This window comes from Pan troglodytes, chromosome 8, assembly GCF_028858775.2.
Source record: "Pan troglodytes isolate AG18354 chromosome 8, NHGRI_mPanTro3-v2.0_pri, whole genome shotgun sequence".
NCBI classification, from domain to species: Eukaryota; Metazoa; Chordata; class Mammalia; order Primates; family Hominidae; genus Pan; species Pan troglodytes.
In genome coordinates, this window is record NC_072406.2 from 58,513,062 (window position 1) to 58,538,530 (window position 25,469).

Sequence of the window (25,469 nt, forward strand, 5' to 3'; positions counted from 1 at the left end):
GTCTCACTCTGTTACCCAGACTGGACTGTAGTGGCGCAGTCTCCACTCACTGTAACCTCTGTCTCCCACGTTCAAGCAATTCTCGTGTCTCAGCCTCCTGAGTAGCCCGCCACCATGCCCAGCTAATTTTTGTATTTTTAGTAGAGATGGGGTTTCACCATGTTGGCCAAGCTGGTCTCAAACTCCTGACCTCAATACCACTGCCTGTAATCCCAGCTACTCGGGAGGCTGAGGCAGGAGAATCACTTGAACCCAGGTGGCAGAGGTTGAAGTGAGCAGAGATCATGCCACTGCACTCCAGCCTCGGCGACAGAGCAAGACTCCGTCTCAAAAAAAAAAAAGAAAAGTAAAAAATATATATATTTACCTCAGAATCTGTATCACACTCCTCATAAACATATAAAATAATTTTAGTTCTAATAAGAAAAGTAGGTGTTTTGATTAAACACTCTAGTTTAAAGTAGTACTACGCACAAATAACCAACTTTCAAAAATGTAATACAATAGAGTTCACATGGCATTAAACACTATATAATTCTATCTTAACATAATGGCTCAGTAAACATAGGGTTCTTGTGCTACTTCAAGAGTTATTACTATAAACATCACATAGTTATTACTATAAACATTTATAGTTATTACTATAAATGTCACATAGGACAATTACCTAAATCCAATTAATTAAAAGTCTCTGATATCAGGAGTGCTAAAAGGCCCTAACATTATTAACTTTGTTTTTCTCTAACCTATAAAAAGCAGTTCAACAGCCAAAGTAGCATATCTCATTAAATCCTCTTGAAGTAGCTAAGAAAAAGATGGCAATAATCCTATTTTCTAACCAAAATTATTAAACATAGGGATATAATTTGACATGTGGAAGCAAGCCAGGAGTAGAATCAATACTTATCCTTCGGTTTTCTGGTTAGTGAAGGATCAAATAAATCTGAAGGACTTCCTCAAAATGATGTCCACAGAAGAGGACGCTCTGACTAGTCTCCTCCACTTCATGGGAATTCATGTGACATACCTGACTCAGGGACCAATGTGAATACTGCCGTCTCTTCTTGTGCTTAATAAAACCCTCTCATCAATCAAGTCTCCACTAATGTCATCTTTTTCGAGGGCCCTTCCTACCCTATTTTCTGCATAGCACTTACGACCATTAGGAGTTACATCGACTCTTTACACATTTATTGTAGGCACTGTCATGAAGCAGAGACTTTCTCTCCCATGTCTACCATACTTGGAACATTGCACTGACCATTCAGTAGACGCTCAATACGTATTTGTTGAATGAATGACTGGATTTCAGAACTACTTATATTCTGAGAAAGGATGCAACCGGGGCCATGATAATATCCATGAAACCCAGACACATCACAAACCAGGTAAACAGGCAATGTTGGAATTTTGCAAAACGATCATAATCTTGGGATTTGAAGATCTGGTAGATTTAAAAATAAACAAGACTCGTATGAAACTAAACACAATGGTAAAGTAGTATTTATAGTATGTCATTCCATTTCTGTTCCCTATACTGGCAAAAGGTTTATTTTTAAACCTCTCTGAATTGGATCAGGAATCATGTGATTTTTCTGAATTGTATTTTAGAGTTCCAGCCTCTAGGCATTTAGGTTTTAAAGAACAATGCCTAGAGAATCAAATGTGATTTTTCTAAGACCTAATAGCAGAAAGGAAACCTAAATAAAACCTGAGGCTATAAAAATACTAACTGACATAAAGAATGTTACTGTCAAATTGCTTTAATATATATATATGCCTACCTCTTCTAGTATTTATAGGTCCGCCACGCATAGCCAAAACTAGCTTCAAGGTACACCCTTCTGAAATGCTGTGGATAGTTAACACAAAAATAAATCATAATCATCAAAACGCATTCAGTTAAATGTACACATAATTATGTGCTGGCTTATCAGGCAGAGTGCCCACTCTCTAAAATATAAAAAGATATAGCAATGTAAATACATATAAAATGTTAACATATTTACTGGTACAAATAATAAAAAAGGTGAAACAAATTCTCATAAGCCATAAAGAAATCCAAGAATAAACATACTGGAAAAGACCTCTGTGATTACGTGTTTTAGCCTGTTCATTTCACATTAAGGAAAAGGAGGCCCAGAGAACAAAAGTGGCTTGCTGGAGACCCAAAGTGCAGAAAATAGCAAATCTATTTAATAAAACAGAAAATAGAAAAATAATAAGGTCTCCTGACTCTCAGTGCTCTTACAGCTATTCCACACTGCCTCTTATCCTTTTACTCTTTTCTTAACAAAAGAGTGATGAATTATGTGAAAGAGGGGAGAAATAAGAGAGACAAAGTGTCAGAAAGTATGTTCGTAGTCACTGGTGCACACAGCATTGCTTAGTAACAAAAGGAGGGCTTAATGAGAAAGGAAAGACTTTGGGAAGAACAATTCTCTCTTATCCAAAACTCTTGTAAAAACAGAAAGAAAGGAACATAGCCAGGAAGGAATGGTTCAATATTCAAAGAAAGGAGAAAAGTAGGCAAGAAGATAATAGGAGGATTTCAAAAGGCAGGAGATAAACAGCTTGACATGAAAAATGAAAAGGGAAAATAAATGTATCAGAGGATAAAGGTTAAAGTAGTATACGGTACCAAACTAATGCATCTAAAGTTCAGGATGTATAATGAAATCTAGGAATGTGAACTATTCAGGAGAAAAACAGACATGATCTAAGAGTTCAAAAGAAAAACATTAGCATATGGAGTCATAATACTAAGTGCCTACAAAACAGCCAATATGCAATTACACTCACTTGTAATCATTCAAGCAATAATCATTTTCAAGTTCCATGTTATTCCAAATTAAGTGTTGTCGACAGATGGGAATACCTTAAGGGAAAGTTATTAAAAAAAAGTGTTAAAGAATTCAATAGCATCTCCAAAAGAGTATGATACAAATCTATTTCATTAAGGAACTAAGAGTACTAAAAAATTAAACATTCTTCTAAATTGAATGCTAGGTGCTAAAATTTACAGAATCATAGGTAGAAGGCATGCCTAAAAGGAGATATAGTCCAATCCATTCACTGTAGAAAAGAACAGCATGTTGCAATAACTCTCTGGTCCTAAAACAAGGTATAAGATAGGGATCCCTTTAAAAGGCAAGATATCATGCTCCTGCACAGCAAAAGAAACTATCAACAGAGTAAAGAGATGATCTACAGAATGGGAGAACATATTCACAAACTATGCATCTGACAAAGATCTAATATCTACAATCTATAAAGAACTTAATTCAACAAACAAAGAACAACCCCATTAAAAAATGGGCAAAGGACATGCATGAACAGACACTTCTCAAAAAAAGACATATATGTGGCCAACAAATATATTTAAAAAGCTCAACATCACTAATCATTAGACAAATGTAAATCAAAACCACAATGAGATACAAGCTCACACCTGTCAGAATGGCTATTAATAAAAAGTCAAAAAATAACAGATGTTGTCAAGGTTGAGGAGAACAGGGAACGCATACACTGCTGGTGGGAATGCAAATTAGTTCAGCCATTGTGGAAAGCAATGTGGAGATTTCTCAAAGAGTTTAAAACAGAACGACCATTGAACCCAGCAATCCCACTACTGGGTATATACCCAGAGAAAAATAAATCACTCTATCAAAAAGACACATGCACTGGTATGTTCATCACAGTACTATTCACAATACAAAAGAGATGAAATCAATCAAGATGCCCCTGCAACAGTGGACTGGACAAATAAAATGTGGTGCATATACACCACAGAACACCATGCGGCCATAAAAAGAATAAAATCATGTCCTTTGCAGCAACATGAATGCAGCTGGAGGCCATCATCCTAAGAGAACAAATGCAGGAACAGAAAACCCAAATACCATGTGTTCTCACTTATAAGCAGGAGCTAAACACTGAGTATATATGGACACAAAGATGGGAACAATAAACACTAGGGACTACATGGGGAGGGAAGGGGATGTGGGTTGAAAAACTACCTATCGAGTACTATGCTCACATCCTGGGTGACAGGATAATTCATACACCAAACTTCAGCAACACACAATTTACCCACGTAACAAACCTACCCATGTATCCACTGAACCTAAAAGTTGAAAAAACAAAAAAAGATATTGGGCTGGGCACAGTAGCTCATGCCTGTAATTCCAGCACTTTAGGAGGCCGAGGCAGGTGGATCACGAGGTCAAGAGATCGAGACCATCCTGGCCAACATGGTGAAACCCCGTCTCTACTAAAAATACAAAAATTAGCCAGGCATAGTGGCAGGCGCCTGTAGTAGCAGCTACTCTGTAGGCTGAGGTAGGAGAATCACTTGAACCTGGGAGGCAGAGGTTGCAGTGAGCCGAGATTGCGCCACTGCACTCCAGCCTGGCAACAGAGTGAGACTCCATCTCAAAAAAAAAAAAAAAGATATCATGAATCAGGCCTGAAGAGTTTAATATTTGAGGCCTAAAATGGAAATCAAAAGCAAGCAGAAGTAGCTATTCTTATATCAGAGAAAACAGAGTTTAAAGCAACAATATTACAAAAAAAGACAAAGAAGGTCATTATATAATGATAAAAGGATCAATCCAACGAGAAGATATTACAATCCTAAATATATATGCACCTAACTCTTGAGCTCCCAGATTCATAAAACAATTGCTATCAGGAAAAGAGATAAACAACAACACAATAATAGTGGGGGACTTTAACACTCCACTGACAGCACTAGACAGGTCATCAAGCCAGAAAGTCAACAAAGAAAAAATGGACTTAAACTGCACTCTAGAACAAATGGACCTAACAGATATTTACAGAACATTCGACCAAATATACATTCGTCTCATCAGCACATGAAACATTCTCCAAGATAGATCATATGAGAAGCCACAAAAAAGTCTCAAAAATTTTTAAAAAATCAAAATTCTATCAAGTATCCCCCCAGACCACAGTGGAATAAAATTAGAAATCAACTCCAAAAGGGAATCCTCAAACTATACAAATACATGGAAATTAAACAATCTGCGCCTGAATGATTTTTGGGTTAACAATGAAATCAAGATGGAGATTTAAAAATTCTTCCAAAGGAATGATAATAGTAATACAAATTATCTAAACCTCTGGGATACAGCAAAAGCAGTGCTAAGAGGAAAGTTTATAGTGCTGAATGCCTACATCAAAAAGTCTGAAAGGTCACAAACTGACATCACAGTTTGATGTGTAACATCACACCTCAAGGAACTAAAGAAACAAGAACAAACCAAACCCACAGCTAGCATTAGAAAAGAAATAACAAAGATTAGAGCAGAACTAAATTGAATTGAAATAAAAAATACTAAAGATCAATAAACAAAAGTTTGGTTCTTTGAAAATATAAACAAAATCCACAGGTCATTAGCTATATTAATCAAGAAAAGAAAACTGAAAATGCAAATAAACTCACTGAGAAATAAAAATGAGACATTACAACTTACACCACAGAAATACAAAAGATCATTCAAGATTACTATAAATACCTTTATGTACACAAATTAGAAAATCTAGATGAAATGGATAAATTCCTAGAAACATACAATCCTCCTACCTTAAGTCAGGAAGAAATAGAAATCCTGAACAGACCAGTAACAAGCAGTGAGAATGAATCAGTAATTTTTAAATTGCAAACAACAAAAAAAGCCCAGGGCCAGATGGATTCACAGACAAATTCTACCAGACATTCAATGAATTGGTACTGGCCGGGCGCAGTGGCTCACGCCTGTAATCCCAGCACTTTGGGAGGCCGAGGTGGGTGGATCACGAGGTCAGGAGATCAAGACCATCCTGGCTAACACAGTGAAACCCCATCTCTACTAAAAATACAAACAATTAGCTGGGCGTGGTGGCACGCACCTGTAGTCCCAGCTACTTGGGAGGCTGAGGCAGGAGAATTGCTTGAACCTGGGAGGCGGAGGTTGCAGTGAGCCGAGATCGCACCACTGCACTCCAGCCTTGACAGAGCAAGACTCCGTTTCTAAAAAGAAAAGAAAAGAGAAGAGAAGAGAAGAATTGGTACCAATCCTACTGAAACTATTCCAAAAGATTGAAAAAGAGGGAATCGGCCAGGCAAGGTGGCTCATGCTTGTAATCCCAGCACTTTGGGAGGCTGAGGTGGGCAGATCACAAGGTCAGGAGACCAGGCTGGCCAATACGGTGAAACCCTGTCTCTGAGAGCTCAAAGCTTCAGTGAGCTGTAATGGTGCCACTGCACTCCAGGTTGGGTAACAAAGTGAGAACCTGTCTCAAAAAAAAAAAAAAAAAAAAGAAAGGAAAAAGAAAGAAAGAAAAGAAAAGAAACAAAAACTGTAATGGAAAACTTAAAAGCACCAGAATATCAAAACACAGTAACAAGAAAATGACAAAAATTTGAATAGACGCTTCACCAAAAAAGATATACAGATAATGCAACAGACTGAATGTTTGTATTCCCCCACCCAAATTCATATGCTGAAGCCTAAATACCCCATATAATGGTATCAGAGGTAAGGATGGGGGTCTTTGGAGGTAATTAGGTCATGAGGGTAGGGTCCTCAAGAATGGGATTAGTGTCCTTAGAAGAGAGATGATCTCCCTCTCTCTATCTACCGTGAGAGGATGTAGAAAGAAAATAGCTATCTGCAAACCAGAAAGAGTGCCCTCACCAGACCCTAGACCTGTGGATTAGTAATCTTGGACTTCCCGGCTCCAGAACTGTGAGAAATAAATTTCTGTTGTTTAAGCCATCCAATCTATGGTATTCTGTGACAGCAACTTGAACTTTTTTTTTTTTTTTTGAGACAGGGTCTCATCCATTGCCCAGGCTGGAGTGCAGTGGTGCAATTTTAGCTCACTGCAATCTCCACGTCCTGAGCTCAAGCGATCCTCCCACCTCAGCCTCCTGAGCAGCTGGGACTACAGGCGCATGCCACCACGCCCAGATAATTTTTGTATTTTTAGTAGAGACAGGGTTTCGCAATGTTGCCCAGACTGGTCTTGAACTCCTGGACTTGAGTGATCCACCTGGCTCAGCCTCTCAACCTGAACAGATGAGAAGCAAATTAAAAGATGCATAACATCATCAGTCATTAGGAAAATGTAAATTAAAACCACAGTGAAATATTTCCAGATCGAATTATAATAGCAAAAATGAAACAAAAACTAAAACTAAAAGAACCCAGACAATATTATTAAGTGCTGATAAGGATACAGAGCAACTAGAACTTTTATGTATTACTCATACAAACACAAAATGGTAACAACCACTCTGGAAAATAATTTAGCAGTTTTATAAAGTTAACTATATACTTCCTATGCAATTCAGCAATTCCACTCTTAAGTATTTACCCAAGTGAAATAAAAACCTATGCTTCCATAAAAATGTGTATGTGAAAGTTTATATGGCTTTATTTGTAATCACCAAAAACTAAAAACCACCCAGATGTCCCTCAACTTGGGAATGAGTAACTATGGTACTTCCTTATAATGGAACATTACTCAGCCATAAACAGAATGAACTACTGATACATATAACAATATGATAAGTCTCAAACATATTATGCATAAGTGAAAAAAACCAGACTTAAGAGACTATAAAGTATATGATTTCATTTATATAAAATTCTAAAAAAGGCAAAATTACAGGAACAGAAACAGATCAGTGGGTACGATAGGGGCTTGGAATAGAGGAAGGGATTGACCACAAAAGGTACAGGAGAATTCTGATAGGTGATGGAACTGTTCTATATCTTGATTGTGGTGGTGACTGTATGATAGTAAATGTCTGCCAACACCAACAGAATGATATACTTGTTATGATATACTGTGTCCCTTCAAAATTCTTATGTTGAAGTCTAAGCCTCTTATACCTCAGAATGTGACCTTAACTTGAAGACAGAATCTTGACATATGTATTCAAGTTAAAGTGAGCCAACTAGGGAGGGCCCTAATCCGATATGACTGGTATCCATATAAAAAGGAGAAATTTGGAGGCAGATACACACAGACACAAGGAGATTAGCACATGAGAAGACCAGGGTGATGCCTTGAATAAGCCAATTAACTAGAAAGATTGAAAGCAAACCCCCAGGAGCTGGGTGAAAGGCATGTGACAGATTCTACAGCCCTCAGAAGGACCTAACACCGTCACCAACTAAATCTTGTATTTTCAGCCTCCAAAATCGTGTAACTTTCTGTTAAGTCACTCAGTTTGTGATACTTTGCTATGACAGCCCTAGCAAACTAATACAATATGTGAATTGTATGATATGCAAATTATATCTTCCTAAAAAATAGTTTGTTGGAATTTGGAGACAAATAAAAACATGCTCAGTATTATTAGTTAGCAAATTAAGAATGTGTATAAACTAAAAAAAATGATCGAAACTGTCTAATCGTATATATTGCTGTGATTACAAAGCCCTTAAATAACTATTATAATTTTTTAAACAAAAAAATATTTTTAGCAAAACAAATACTTGGAATTTAATAACACTGACATTCAACTTACCAAAAACTTGTAGGATATAGCTAACACAGTTATTGGAATTTTAAAATAAACGGTTATGTTTTTAAGAAGTTGAGACTCCTAGTTTCAGCTCTGATATATGGAGAACTTTTAATTCACCACTCCTTACAAGAAAAAAAGCTGAACAAACCGAAAACCAACAACTTTTCTTGGTGCCATCAGAGAAATTAGGTAGTAAGGTAAATCACCATAAGAAAATCTGTTGAGATAGGCAAACCCAGAGAGTCAGAGCCAAGATCCATTTACGTGAAGCTGAAGCCTCTAAAGTCATAAACTGGAAGGAACACTTGAATGGTAATTTTGATGAATTCATAGAGGCTGAATGTGGGCTAGTATGAGACTGGGAAATTACTGAGGGCCAGAAACCAGGCCCCTCTAGCCTCCCTACCTCACCTAAACTACTAGAAGTTGAAGGAGGGGAGAAGCTAAGATACACTTTGAAGGTCCCAGCCTAGAGGCACAGGCCCACCGAAAGATTTAATCATAAGATTACAGAATGTTCCCCCTCTTCCCAATACCTCACCACCACACTAACAAGGCTCCAGTATAACAACAGTGGATTACAACGGAAAGAATTGTAAGACGCAAACTCTAAGGAGGAGTCTTTAGGGAAACTCAAAGGCAACAGGGGAGACAAAATAAGAAAAAACTAGAGGAATTTGAAGCCTCTGGCACTTATAACTACAGCAAACATTAAACACAGCCCAATTTCTAGCAAGTTGAAGATAAAACCTCACTCTAATGTCCTATTTACCTCAATTCCTATTACCTGATATATTATGTCTGGTTTTCAACTAAAAATTACAAAGCATGCTAAAAGACATGAAAAAGACAAAACTAGCATCAGAAATAGACTCAGATATGTCAGAGATCTTGAAATTATCAGACAGGGAAATTAAAACAGCTAAGATTAATATGCTAAGAAATCTAATGGAAAAGTATACAACATGAAATAACAGATTAATAATACAAGCAGAGATGGAAACTTTAAGAATAAAAAGTAGATGTTAAAAATAAAAACTCTAACAGAAATAAAGAATGCCTTTGATTGGTCATCTGCAGACTGGATCTGGAAAAGAATTGGGAACTTTGAAAAATGGCAACAGAGGCCAGGCGCGGTGGCTCACGCCTGTAATCCCAGCACTTTGGGAGGCCGAGACGGGCGGATCCCGAGGTCAGGAGATCGAGACCATCCTGACTAACACGGTGAAACCCCGTCTCTACTAAAATACAAAAAATTAGCCGGGTGTGTAGTCCCACCTACTCGGGAGGCTGAGGCAGGAGAATGGCGTGAACCCAGGAGGCGGAGCTTGCAGTGAGCCGAGATCACGCCACTGCACTTCAGCATGGGCGACAGAGCGAGACACATCTCGAAAAAAAAAAAAAAGAAAAATGGCAACAGAAACTTCCTAGGCAAGGCACAGTGGCATGCACTTGTAGTCCCAGCTACTTAAAAGGCTGAGGCACAAGGATTATTTGAGTCCAGGAGGTCGAGTCCAGCCTGGCCAACATAGTGAAATCCCATCTCAAAATAAATAAATAAATAAATAAAAGAAACAAAGAAAAGAAAATAAACTTGGCAAAATGGACTGTTAAGAGAAAAAAGAATGCACAAAAACAACATCTATTAACTGTGGGACAATTTCAAAAGTTGTGGCAATTTCAAAAGGTGCCACTAGAATATCAGAAGAAAAAATGAGACAGAAGAAATACTTAAATAATGGCCCAGATTTTCCAAAATTAATGAAACATACCAAACCACAGATCCAAGAAGCTCAGAGAATACCAAACACGATAACTACCAAAGAATCTACACCTTCAACATATTATATCAAACTGTAGAAAAGCAAAGACAAAGACAAAATCCTTAAATCAGCCAAGAAAGGGAAAAAAACACCTTACCTAAAGAGAAGCAAAGATAATTACTACAGGGGAGTTTTCATCAGAAATCATGCAAATAAGAAAAGAGTGGAGTGAAATATTTAGTGTTGAAAGAAAAAAAATACCAACTTAGAATTCTATACCCTGAAATATTATCCTTCAGAAATGAAGGAGAAATACTTTTTCAGACAAACAAGAAACATTAAAAGATGGCTTTTTTGCAAGAAACGTTAAAAGACATTATTCACAGAAAAAATGATGTAGGTCAGAAACTAAGATCTACATAAAGAAAGCAAGAGGTGGAATTTGTTGCCAGTGGACCCATATTGCAAGAAATGTTAAAAGACATTATTCACAAAAAACAGGATGTAGGTCAGAAACTCAGATCTACATAAACAAAGGAAGAGGGCTGGGCCTGGTGGCTCAGGTCTGTAATCCCAGCTCTTTGGAAGGCTGAGGCAGGAGGATCACTCTGCTAAGCACTTCACCTTTAACTCATTTAATCCTGAGAACAACCCTTTGAGATAAATACTATTATTCTTCCTATTTTAGACTGAGACAACTAAGATACAGAGAGATTAATTTGGGCAGCCAGTAATCTGAAGCCAGGCAGCATGGCTTCGGCACTCCAGTCCCTTTTTCAAGGCCCATTGTAAATCCCTGAGCAGGCCCTGCTCCTCCCTTGCTGCAGCCTCCTTGTTCCTAATGCAGCACACTCCTTCAGTCCTTTCTCCACTAGCCCTCCATCCTCCCCACTCTCCCCACCAGGCTCTAGTTCTCGACTCACCAAAAACTTCCCCTAAAGGAAAAGCAGTCTGGCAGAGTAATCATTTTCCCAGCAGGACGAACCCAAGCAGCCTCATCTCTGCCCTCCGTATTCCATATCCCTCTAACTTGGAGAATCTGACTCACACCGTGTGACCCCCAAATGTCTTCCAGGATATAAATATAAAGATCACCCAGAAAGGGCTTAAAATGTATTTTTCAGCTGGGTTAGGTGGCTCATGCCTGTAATCCCAGCACTTTGGGAGGCCGAGGCAGTTGGATCACCTGAGGTCAGGAGTTCGAGACCAGCCTGGCCAACATGGTGAAACCCCATCTCTACTAAAAGTGCAAAATTAGTCGGGCATGGTGGCGCATGCCTGTAATCCCAGCTACTCGGGAGGCTGAGGCAGGAGAATCGCTTGAACACAGGAGGCGGAGGTTGTGGTGAGCAGAGATTGCACCATTCTCCAGCCTGCGCAACAGGTGCAAAACTCCGTCTCGAAGAAAAAAAAAAAAAAAGATACTATGCTCTCTCTCTGCCATGTGAAAATGCAGTGAGCAAGCCTAGAGGACAGCCCCCACCAGAACCTGCCCATGCTGGTACCCTGATATTCAGCTTCAGACAGTGAGAAATAAATTTCTGTTGTTTAAGCCACCAGTCTGTGGTATTTTGTTATGACAGCTCCAGCAGACTAAGATAGTAGGTATTTTACATATTACCTTATTTAATTTCCTAATATCTGTATTTGTTCATAAACATTTAAACTTAGATTCAATTGTCTAATAACCAAAAAGCCACTGCTTTTGTCCCCACAATGTCTCCTCCTACAGAGACAAGGACTCTATAACTTGGCTCTGGTTCTGACTCATGGAAACTAAATATTTCCCTTGGATGAGTTATTAATCTCCTCTAAACCCAAGTTGACTCTTCTGACATAAAAAGATTGAAACAGGATTCTCTCTAAAGTGCTTTTGCTGCATACAAATTATTTAAAATTCATGAAAGAGATAAAAAGTACGGAGATTATTTACAACGCAAGATTTCACCTTCATGCTCCAAAAAAGGTATCCTTTAAACTATGATATAAATTGCAAAGCAGAACAAAGTCAGAATAAACTATCATTACTCTAGATCTCACCAAATCATTTAAGGTAGACAAAAGCTTCAAGAGTCATTACTGAATGTGCTGATGTGGTCACTGGACTCGGCCAGCCACTCACTTCAGTAGGATCTCCTGGGTCTAGAGAAATAGCAAATATTCAGGAGCTCATATATATCCTTGGCCTCACAAAAATGAAAAATTCTAACCCTCCTCATCCTTCTATAATTCTGAACTTAAACCAGCTGGAGGGCAACCCTAGTCACTACCTTTATATTACAAGCAAGTTCCAGCTGGTTCCATCAACAAAGATCCATTTACTGTTATATGGAACAATTTAATTTTCTACTAAAAACTGGATTTTTAACAACTATAAATGGCAAACATTACTTATTGCAGAAATCTGCAAAATGCAAAGACTAATTTTAATACAAATTAGTCTTTTTAGGCACTTTCTGCAAATATACAAACCACAAAAGAGACATTACACATTATTCAGCACCCCTGCTATACTAAGGGAACTTTGAATATACGAAAATGTAAGCCAAAGACTCTTTTCGGAAAACCTCCACATTAAAAAAAAAAAAAGGAGGGTGGTTGCAAAGCAGTGTAAAAAGGGAAATAAGGTCCCTAGAAGGGAATATAATTACTATTTCCCATTAAAAGTAAAATATAAAGTAACATTAAAAGTAACTATAAAATAGTTAAGGCATAATTTGCATGTCACCATAACCTGCTGAAAGCTATTCTAAAATATTATTTCACACCATAGCATGATGCCAGGGATTTGTTTCCAAAGAATCTGGTGAACACAGCAATGGGGATAAAATAGTTCATAAGCTGATAAATGTTGGAGAGAGGGAGTAGGAGGGGGTTCATTATCTTATTCTAACATCGTATATGTTTGAAATTGTCTCCATTAAAATACTTTAAAAATTACTAGACATTATTGATGAACAAATTTAATTTTCATATCCTAAAAGCAAAGAAAGATGAGTACCTTCCAATCTTCGAATTTTTGCTTTCACAGAAATAACAGTTTCAAAAGGTGAAACTCTCAGCTCAAAACATGTTCCAGTTAATGTTTCAATGAAGAGCTCCATGGTATCACAGAAATGAAGTCTGCAGTAAAATGGTCCCATGTTATCATCATTGAAGAATGGAGGCTCTTTTCTGTTATCCATTACTTTGACTTTTCTAGTTCTTCTAAAATATGTCGCAGGCAACTGTATTCCAGTTCTAGCCAAATCAGGTTTGAAGATTGGTAATATATATTGTTGTTCATGTTTTGAGTTTTGTACCTAAAAAAACAAGAATTTTTTTAACAAGCCTATCTGAAAGTTGGATTTGTCCATAAAGATTTTCCGTTAACTGTGGCCCATATCAATCTTCCAGACAGCCCCAGAATTCACTTTAGTGCTTTTAATTATGTCTAATCCTGAACTTTTCACATTTGTCTCTGAAATCACTCTCCCATCTAGACCATAAGATTAAGAATAGGCATATTTTTGATATTATAATGTAACTTACTAGAGCTCAGCACAGTTATATATATAGTACATGCTCAACAAATACTTTTGTTGTTAAGTGATATATAAGCCAAACTCAACAAACACATCAGTATATTTCTGTAAGGCTTTGAAAAATTTATTCATATCCTTTTCTAAAACATACAAATTATGTCTTCTATACCATATAAAGCATAACTTTACAACGATTGTACATTTGACTTTTTTTTTTTTTTTTGACAGAGTCTCGCTCTGTCGCCAGGCTGGTGTGCAGTGGCACAATCTCGGCTCACTGCAACCTCCGCCTCCCGGGTTCAAGCAATTCTCCTGCCTCAGCCTCCCAAGTAGCTGGGATTACAGGCACCCACCACCATGCCCAGCAGATTTTTGTATTTTTAGTAGAGACGGGGTTTCACCACGTTGGCCAGGATGGTCTCGATCTCTTCACCTTGTGATCCACCCGCCTCGGCCTCCCAAAGTGCTGGGATTACAGGCGTGAGCCACCATGCCTACTCCTGTTGTATATTTGAATCATACTGGATAAAAGGAATGCCAACCACCATAATAGTTGCTTAAAAATAGTACTCACTAGGCTGGGGGCTGTGGCTCATGCCTGTAATCCCAGCACTTTGGGAGGCCGAGATGGCAGATCATGATGAGGTCAGGAGATCGAGACCATCCTGGCTAACATGGTGAGACCCAATCTCTACTAAAAATACAAGAAAAAAATGACCTGGGCATGGCGGTGTGTGCCTGTAGTCCCAGCTACTTGGGAGGCTGAGGCAGGAGAATGGCGTGAACCCGGGAGGCAGAGCTTGCAGTGAGCCAAGATCGCGCCACAGCACCCCAGCCTGGGCAACAGAGCAAGACTCTGGTCTCAAAAACAAAAAAAAGTAGTACTCACTAAATCATCAATGGTTTCCAGAGGATATTATAAGATTCAGATGACATTAAAATTGGTAATAAGTATTAGACAATCTCTGCTCACATACATACAATGGCTAATAAGTATGAGTGGTAAGCCCAACAAATAGAAGTAGTAAACTAAATGACAAGTATAGAACTAGGAGCACAAAAATGATCAAATTGCTATTGCTATTAATCATGAAAACTCTATACAGGGGGGCCTTGAACTTAAACTAGGACAAATGATACACATCTTTCTGGTGAGGTGGGTAAACCTTTTTAAAAATAGCTTTATTGAGGGCCAGGCGCAGTGGCTCACACCTGTAATCCCAGCACGTTGGGAGGCCGAGGTGGGCGGATCACCTGAGGTCAGGAGTTCGAGACCAGCCTGGCCAAAATGGCAAAACCCCATCTCTACCAAAAAATACAAAAATTAGCCAGGAATGGTGGTGCACACCTGTAGTCCCAGCTACTCGGGAGGCTGAGGCAGGAGAACCACTTGAGTCCAGGAGGCAGAGGTTGCAGTGAGCCAAGATTGCACCACTGCACTCCAACCTGGGTGACAGAGCAAGACTCCATCATTAAATAAGAAAAAAAAGCTTTATTGAAATATAATTCACATACCATAAAAGTCACTCATTTAAAGTCTAAAATTCAATGGTTTTTATTACATACACAGAGTTGTACAACCATCACATTTGCTTTAAAAAATTTTCATCACCTCTAAAAGGAACCCCATACCCTGTAACCAACACTCCCAAATTCCCCCAGTCCCCCACTCAACCCTAGGCAACCACTAATCTACTTTCTATCTCCAAATTGGTCTATTCTGGACATTTCACATAAATAGAATCATATATGATTTTTTTGTGACTGGCTTCTTTCACTTAGCATAATGTTTTCAAAGTTCATCATGTTCTAGGATATATCAGTATTTCACTCCTTTTTATTGCTGAATAATAGTCCCTTGTAGCAATATATCTCATGTTGTTTATCCATCCATCAGTTGATGAGCATTTGAGTCGTTTCCAATTTTGGGCTGTTACATATAATGCTAAGATGAACATTCAACTGCAAGTTCTTGTGTAAACATGTTTTCCTTTCTCTTTGAAGCAGCTTTGCTAGATAATGTGGTAACTCTTATGTTTGGCAATTTGTGGAACTACCAAACTGTTTTCTAAATGGTATGGATCATTTTATAGTCCTATCAACAATGAATGAGGGTGCCAATTTCTCCACATCCTTGCCAATACTTGTTTCTGTCCTTTTGATTAAAGCTATCCTAGTGGGTGTGAAGTAGTATCTCACTGTGGTTGACTTCCATTTCTTTAAAAACTAATGATATTGCGCATCTTTTTTATGTGATTATTGGCCATTTGCACACATTCTTTGGAGAAATGCCTATTCATATATTTTGTCTATTTTTTAATTGGATTTTTTATTGAGTTGTATGAGTTTTTGTATTACATATTCTAGATAAAAACACTTAACAGACATATGAATGGCAAATATTTTCTCTCATATTGTGGGTTGTCTTTTGATAGTATCTTTTGAAACACAAAAGTTTTTAATTTTGTTAAACTCTAATTTGGCTATTTTTCTTTTATCATACTTAAAAAGCTTGGCTTAACCCAAGGTAATAAAGATTGACTTATATATGTTTCTAAAAATTGTAGTTTTAGCTCTTATATTTAGGTGTACTGTCCAATTTCAATTTAGTTTTGTGTATGGTGTGAGGTAGGGTCTAACTTTATTCTTTTGCATGTGGATAACCAGTTGTTCCAGTATCATTTGTCAGAATTACCATTCATTCCCAATTGAATTGTCTCAGATCCTTGTTGAAAACCAATTTATTGTAAATGTGAAGGTTTATTTCCAGACTCTTTATTCTGTTGACCTACCTATGCCAGTACCACCATATCTTAATTAATGTAGCTTTGTAGTAAGTTCTGAAATCAGGAAGTGTGAGGCCTCCAATTTGTTCTTTTTAGATTGTTGGCTATTCTGAACTCCTTGAATTGCCATATGAATTTTAAGTATGCCCATTTTGCAAAAATGTCAGCTAGGATTTTGACAGGGATTGTATTAAGTCTGTAGATTTGGAGAGTATTGCAATCTTAATACTAAGTCTTCTAATCCATAAATACATACTATTTTTCAGTTTATATCTAATTTATTTCAATGTTTTATAATTTTTAAAGCACAAGTTTTGTTCTCTTTTATTAAATTTATTCCTAAGTATTTTATTCCTTTAAATGCTATTACAAATGGAATCACTGTCTTATTTACAGATTGCTCATTGCTGGTTTATAGAAACACAACCGATTTTAATATCTTGATCTTGTACACTGCAACTGTGCTGAACTGTTTATTTCATTCATTTAGTTATTTAAATCTTCCTAAATGCTCTCTATAAAAGCTCTATATACAAGATCATGTCATTTACAAATAGAGTTTTACTTCTCCCTTTCTAATCTATGTGCTCTTTTCTTTCTTTCTTTTTTTTTTTTTTTTTTTTTTTGGAGGGGGTGAAAGTCCCACTCCGTTGCCCGGGCTGAAGTGAAATGGCACGATCTCCGCTCATTGTAACCTCCGCCTCCCGAGTTCAAGCGATTCGCCTGTCTCAGCTTCCCAAATAGCTGGGATTACAGGCACCTGCCACCACACCAGGCAAATTTTTGTATTTTTAGTAGAGACGAGGTTTCACCAAGTTGGCCAGGCTGGTCTCGAACTGCTGACCTCAGGTGACCCACCCACCCTAGCCTCCCAAAGAGCTGGGATTACAGGCCTGAGCCACTGCACTGGGCTTATTTCCCTTTCTTGCCTAATTGCCCTGCTCTGGAACCTTCAGTACAAGATTGAATAAAAGTGGTGAGACTGGACATCCTTGTCTAATTCTTGATTGTAGAAGGAAACCATTGAGTCTTTAGGTATAATGTTAACCGTGGAGTTTTCATAGATTACCAATATAAGGTTGATGAGCTTCCCTTCTATTCCTGCTTTAGGTGGGTTTTCTTTTTAATCATGAAGGGGTGCGAATTTTGTCAAACGCTTTTTTCATTGTCTACTGAAATAATCATTTGGTTTTCTTTACTTTTTTATTCACATATTACATTACTTTTTATGTGTCAAATCAATCTTGCATTACTGGGGTAAATCCCATTTGTACCTGGTATGTAATCCTTTACATATGTTGATGGATTTGATCTGAAAATATTTCCTCAGGATTTCTGTGTCTATAATCACAAGAGATGATGATCTGTAGTTTTCATTATGTCTGTCAGGATTTGGTATCAGGGTAATATTGGCCTTATAGGATGAGTTGGGAAGTGATTTCCAACATGGGTAAATTTTTTAATGTATTTCAGGATAAGTAAAGTCTCAGAGTGGGAGAAGGATATCAGTGAGTAAATCTAGGTAAACAAAAAGTGAACACTGTGAAAGTACAAGAGTCATAGAAATGTGTCATACATACATTTTTTGCGTTTTTTTTCTACCAAAGGATATGAGATATCACTGAACTCACTACAATTTTCATATAAGCATGTTTAAAGAAGCAGTTATTTTTAAAGATTGTGGTTTGGTTAATAATCTCCACTCCATAAGCATGATATTCCAGAGGCATCTGAAATCTGTATATGCCACAAATCCAACATACTCAAAACTTATATTTTTCCCACAAACCTCCTGCTTTCCTGTAGTCCCCATTTTGGTAAAGAGTACCACCTTTCATACTGTCACTCAAAATGATCTGTCAATCATTTTGGATTTTCTCCCAACCCCATGATACCTAGAGAGGACCAATTCTAAACAATATGACTTCTTTATATTGTTCTTTTTTTTGAGATAGAGTCTCCCTCTGCCGCCCAGGGTGAAGTGCAGTGGTGTGATCTCAGCTCACTGCAACCTCCACCTCCTGGGTTCAAGTGATTCTCCTGCCTCAGCCTCCCAAGTAGCTGGGACTACAGGCCCACACCAACAAGCCAAGCTAATTTTTGTATTTTTAGTAGAGACCGGATTTCACCATATTGGCCAGGCTGGTCTTGAACTCCTGACCTCGTGATCCACTGCCTCCCAAAGTGCTGGGATTACAGGCGTGGGCCACTGCACCAGGCCAACTTTTTTTTTTTTTTTTTTGCTCTGTCACCCAGGCGTGAGCCACCACGCCCGGCCCCTAGGTTCTTTTAAACCAGATCTCATGTGAAATCAGAGTGAGAACTCATTCATTACCACAAGGACAGCACCAAGACATATATGAGGATCCACCTCCATAATCCCAAACACCTCCCACTAGGCCCACCTCCAACGCTGGGGGTCACATTTCAACATGAGATTTGTAGGGGACAAAACATCCAAGACATATCATGCTCCAAAAGTTTGTTTAGAGGGATGTTGGCTTCTCACGGGAATCCCATTCTGATTCACTCCAAATGAAGTCCACCAATGTTTTTCCAACTCATAACATGCATGCACACACAGGAATCTGCTATAATGTAAGTTTTTATAACACTAATAGGAAATACAATTAATTAATTTGGGAATCTGAATTGCATTTTACAGACTGCTAATGATCCTAAAAGAGATGGAGTTACAGAAAAGAAAGTTATTGCTTATAGCACAGCTTTTTTTTTTTTTTTTTTGAGATGGAGTCTGGCTCTGTCGCCAGGCTGGAGTGCAGTGGCACGATCTCGGCTCACTGCAACCTCCACATCCCAGGTTCAAGTGATTCTCCTGCCTCAGCCTCCTGAGTAGCTGGGACTACAGGCACATATCACCACACCCAGCTAATTTTTGTACTTTTAGTAGAGACAGGGTTTCTCCACGTTGGCCAGGACGGTCTTGATCTCTTGACCTCGTGATCCGCCCGCGTTGGCCTCCCAAAGTGCTAGGATTACAGGCGTAAGCCACCACGCCTCGCCTGCACAGCTCTTTTGAGTATTGTTACACCATATTTCAAAATGATGGGTAATAAATAGGGTAATACAAGATACCACGCTAATAATACTGCTGGTGATAGTGGTACAGGGGTCATTGCTCTTAAATAAAAGCTAAATTAAAAAGCTGCATTGCTTATATATGACTTTGTATGGAGCTCTCTAACCTTAACTCCCTTTCTTTCACTCATTTAAGCAACTGCTTTTATAATTTTGGATAACATGAATTCTTAAAAACATATTTATGCTATATCAAATAAGAGTGTACTAACTATAGAGTTGCCAGTGTGTGTATCCCCGAAGCCAGCAGTACTCCTACTTGCATAGGTGCAGCTCTAGCAACAGAAGTCAGGTGTCAGGACTGCAAAATGAACATGACAGAAATAAAGACATGAGTGACTATGACTGCCCAAGGAATTAGGAGTGTTTCTTTCACCACAGTGTTCTTCCATACTGAGACCCTGAAAATAATAGGCTGGGGGAGGGTAGAAGATAACAGATTTGGAAGTCCTTCACCTATAATGAGAATGGATAATGCAGCTATATGCCAGAAGAAAAAGAACAACCCCGTTCAGCATTAATTGTGCTGGAACTTCCACCGTAAGTCTGGGTCCAGTCAGTGGGGTAATTTCCAATATCCCAAAAGAACCAAGGTTGATAACCAAAAGCGAAAATGTTTCCCTCTAGAAGATAGTTATGCTTCTCCTCAGGAGTAGAAACCACTGCAGCAGAGGACAAAATGAGGCCATGAAATCTGGTTAAGCCAGACTGGATGCCTAGAGGGTAGCTGAGGAGCAAATGGAAGCTGCAGCAGGACAAAGACCCAGCCAGTACTAAAAGCTGGGTCCATGAACAGCTTCTTGAAATGGTGTGTGGTCATGCTTAGCTGAGTATACTGTGGGACTCATGATCTTGGAAAATGAGGGGGCAATGAAGACTTCAAGATTGGATGGAAAAACAGCTAAAAAAACAAAACAGAAGGGGAAGAGGAAACAAAGAAAACAGAAAAAAAGCTGACCACAGTGGCTCATGCCTATAATCCCAGCAATTCAGGAGGCCAAGGTAGGAGAATCACTTGAGGTAAGAAGGTTGAGACCAGCCTGGGCAACATAGCGAGACCCTTGTCTCTACAAAATTAAAAAAAAAAAATTAGCTGGGCATGATGGCACACACACCTGTAGTCCCAGCCATTCAGGAGGCTAAGGTAGGAGGATCACTGGAGCCCTGGAGCTCCAAGCTGCAGCAAGCTATGATTATGCCACTGCACTCCAGCCTGGGCAACACAGCCAGACCCTGTCTCAAAAAAAAAAAAATGGGGGCAGGTAGAGAAAAAAGTACTTCCAGAATTTTTACAACTAAAATACATATCTAGCTATTAAGAGTAATGACACCAAAAAGATTTCTAAATCAATTCCTGGTTCATTCCAAGATGGCCGAACAGAACAGCTCCGGTCTGCAGCTCCCAGCGTGATTGATGCAGAAGACAGGTGATTTCTGCATTTCCAACTGAGGTACCTGGTTCATCTCATTGGGTCTGGTTGGACAGTGGGCACAGCCCACGGAGGGCGAGCCAAAGCAGGGTGTGGCGTCCCCTCACCTGGGAAGCGCAACAGGTCGGGGGATTTCCCTTTCCTAGCCAAGGGAAGCCGTGACAGGCGGTACCTGGAAAAACGCAATACTCCTGCTCAAATACTGTGCTTTTCCCACAGTCTTAGCAACCAGCAGACCAGGGGATTACATCCTGTGCCTGGCTCAGCGGGTCCCATGCCCATGGAGCCTTGCTCACTGCTAGCACAGCAGTCTGAGATTGACCTGTGAGGCAGCAGCCCAGCAGGGAGAGGGGTGTCCACCATTGCTGAGGCTTGAGTAGGTAAACAAAGCGGCTCGGAAGCAGGAACTGGGCAGAGCCCACCGCAGCGCTACAAGGCTTGCTGCCTCTATAGACTCCACCTCTGAGGGTAGGGCATAGCTGACCAAAAGGCAGCAGAAACTTCTGCAGACTTAAACGTTCCTGACAGCTCTGAAGAGAGCAGTGGTTCTCCCAACACGGTGTTTGAGCTCTGAGAACGGACAGACTGCCTCCTCAAGAGGCTCCCTGACCCCCATGTAGCCTAACTGGGAGACACCTCCCAGTAGGGGCTGACTGACACCTCATACAGGCGGGTGCCCCACTGGGACAAAGCTTCCAGAGGAAGGATCAGACAGCAATATTTGCTGTTCTGCAATATTTGCTGTTCTGCAACCTCCACTGGTGATACCCAGGCAAACACGGTCTGGAGTGGAAATCCAGCAAACTCCAACAGACCTGCAGCTGAGGGAACTGACTGTTAGAAGGAAAACTAACAAACAGAAAGGAATAACATCAACATCAACAAAAAGGACATCCACACCAAAACCCCATCTGCAGGTCACCAACATCAAAGACCAAAGGTAGGTAAAACCACAAAGATGGGGAGAAACCAGAGCAGAAAAGCTGAAAATTCTAAAAACCAGAGCATCTCATCTCCTCCAAAGGATCGCAGCTCCTCGCCAGCAACGGCACAAAGGTGGATAGAGAATGACTTTGATGAGTTGACAGAAGTCAGCTTCAGAAGGCCAGTAATAACAAACTTCTCTAAGCTAAAGGAGGATGTCCGAACCCAATGCAAGGAAGCTAAAAACCTTTAAAAAAGATTAGACGAGTGGCTAATTAGAATAAACAGTGTAGAGAAGATCTTAAATGACCTGATGGAGCTGAAAACCATGGCAGGAGAACTACGTGACACATGCACAAGCTTCAGTAGCCAATTCGATCAAGTGGAAGAAAGGGTATCAGTGATTGAAGATCACATTAATGAAATAAAGCAAGAAGAGAAGTTTAGAATAAAAAGAAATGAACAAACCCTCCAACAAATATGGGACTATGTGAAAAGACCAAATCTACATTTGATTGGTGTACCTGAAAGTGACGGGGAGAATGAAACAAGTTGGAAAACACTCTGCAGGATATTATCCAGGAGAACTTCCCCAACCTAGCAAGGCAGGCCAACATTCAAATTCAGGAAATACAGAGAACACCACAAAGATACTCCTCAAGAAGAGCAACCCCAAGACACATAATTGTCAGATTCACCAAGGTTGAAATGAAGGAAAAAATATTAAGGGCAGCCAGAGAGAAAAGTCGGGTTACCCACAAAGGGAAGCCCATCAGACTAACAGTGGATCTCTCGGCAGAAACTCTACAAGCTAGAAGAGAGTGGGGGCCAATATTCAACATTCTTAAAGAAAAGAATTTTCAACCCAGAATTTCACATCCAGCCAAACTAAGCTTCGTAAGTGAAGGAGAAATAAAATCCTTTACAGACAAGCAAATGCTGAGAGATTTTGTCACCACCAGGCCTGCCTTACAAGAGCTCCTGAAGGAAACACTAAACATGGAAAGGAACAACCAGTACCAGCCACTGCAAAATCATGCCAAATGGTAAAGACCATTGATGCTGTGAAGAAACTGCAACAATTAATGGGCAAAATAACCAGCTAACATCATAAAGACAGGATCAAATTCACACATAACAATATTAACCTTACATGTAAATGGGCTAAATGCCCCAATTAAAAGACATTTTAATGTCTGGCAAATTGGATAAAGAGTCAAGACCCATCAGTGTGCTGTATTCAGGAAACCCATCTCACATGCAAAGACACACATAGGCTCAAAATAAAGGGATGAAGGAAGATCTACCAAGCATATGGAAAGCAAAAAAAAGGCAGGGGTTGCAGTCCTAGTCTCTGATAAAACAGACTTTAAACCAACAAAGATCCAAAGAGACAAAGAAGGCCATCACATAATGGTAAAGGGATCACTTTAACAAGAAGAGCTAACTATCCTAACTATATGCACCCAATACAAGAGCACCCAGATTCATAAAGCAAGTCCTTAGAGACCTACAAAGAGACTTAGACTCCTACACAATAATAATGGGAGACTTTAACACCCCACTGTTAGTGTTAGACAGATCAATAAGACAGAAGGTTAACAAGGATATCCAGGACTTGAACTCAGCTCTGCACCAAGCAGACCTAATAGACATCTACAGAACTCTCCACCTCAAATCAACAGCATATACATTCTTCTCAGCACCACATCGCACTTATTCCAAAGTTGACCACATAGCTGGAAGTAAAGCACTCCTTAGCAAATGTAAAACAATAGAAATCACAACAAACTGTCTCTCAGACCACAGTGCAATCAAATTAGAACTCAGGATTAAGAAACTCACTCAAAACTGCACAACTACATGGAAACTGAACAACCTGCTCCTGAATGACTACTGGGTAAATAACGAAATGAAGGCAGAAATAAAGATGTTCTTTGAAACCAATGAGAACGAAGACACAACGCACCAGAATCTCTGGGACACATTTAAAGCAGTGTGTACAGGGAAATTTATAGCACTAAATGCCCGCAAGAGAAAGCAGGAAAGATCTAAAATTGACACCCTAAAATCACAATTAAAAGAACTAGAGAAGCAAGAGCAAACAAATTCAAAAGCTAGCAGGAGGCAAGAAATAACTAAGATCAGAGCAGAACTGAAGGCAATAGAGACACAAAAATCCCTTCAAAAAAATCAATGAATCTGAGAGCTGGTTTTTTGAAAAGATCAACAAAATTGATAGATTGTTAGTAAGACTAATAAGAAAAGAGAGAAGAATCAAATAGACGCAATAAAAAAAGATAAAGGGGATATCACCAGCGATCCCACAGAAATACAAACTACCATCAGAGAATACCATAAACACCTCTACACAAATAAACTAGAAAATCTAGAAGAAATTGATAAATTCCTGGACACATATACCTTCCCAGGACTAAACCAGGAAGAAGTGGAATCTCTGAAGAAACCAATAACAGGCTCTGAAATTGAAGCAATAATTAATAGCCTACCAACAAAAAAAGTCCAGGTCCAGATGGATTCACAGCCAAATTCTACCAGGGGTACAAAGAGGAGCTGGTACCATTCCTTCTGAAACTATTCCAATCAATAGAAAAAGAGGGAATCCTCCCTAACTCATTTTATGAGGCCAGCATCATCCTGATACCAAAGCCGGGCAGAGACACAACAAAAAAAGAGAATTTTAGACCAATATCCCTGATGAACATCTATGCGAAAATCCTCAATAAAATACTGGCACACCGAATCCAGCAGCACATCAAAAAGCTTATCCACTATGATCAAGTCAGCCTCATCCCTGGGATGCAAGGCTGGTTCAATACAGGCAAATCAATAAATATAATCCATCACATAAACAGAGCCAATGACAAAAACCACATGATTATCTTAATAGATGCAGAAAAGGCCTCTGACAAAATCCAACAGCTCTTCATGCTAAAAACTCTTAATAAACTAGGTACTGATGGAACGTATCTCAAAATAATAAGAGCTATTTATGACAAACTCACAGCCAATATCATAGTGAATGGGCAAAAACTGGAAGCATTCCCTTTGAAAACCGGCACAAGACAGGGATGCCCTCTCTCACCACTCCTATTTAACATAGTGTTGGAAGTTCTGGCCAGGGCAATCAGGCAGGAGACAGAAATAAAGGATATTCAATTAGGAAAACAGGAAGTCAAATTGTCCCTGTTTGCAGATGACATGATTATACATTTAGAAAACCCCATCGTCCCAACCCAAAATCTCCTTAAGCTGATAAACAACTTAAGCAAGTCTCAGGGTACAAAATCAATGTGCAAAAATCACAACTATCTGATTTTTTTTTTTTTTTGAGACGGAGTTTCACTTTTGTTGCCCAGGCTGGAGTGCAATGGTGT

At 39.1% G+C, this 25,469-nt stretch overlaps 1 protein-coding gene across 18 annotated transcripts in view; it reads right to left on the reverse strand.

Annotated features, from left to right (window-relative positions):
• ZFAND4 (zinc finger AN1-type containing 4) overlaps positions 1 to 25,469 on the reverse strand; it is a 62,035-nt gene that overhangs the window by 32,836 nt on the left and 3,730 nt on the right. For 5 of the 18 annotated variants that reach the window (XR_010146564.1, XM_009458337.4, XM_016962442.3 and 2 more), the window contains 3 exon segments: positions 13,310 to 13,610; positions 2,803 to 2,878; positions 1,785 to 1,852 (listed from right to left, as the gene is read on the reverse strand). Coding sequence is in view for 17 of the 18 variants with exons in the window: in XM_009458337.4 (XP_009456612.3) it covers positions 1,785 to 1,852; positions 2,803 to 2,878; positions 13,310 to 13,493 (328 nt within the window). In the remaining variant the exon portion in view is untranslated. 18 annotated transcript variants of the gene reach the window in all.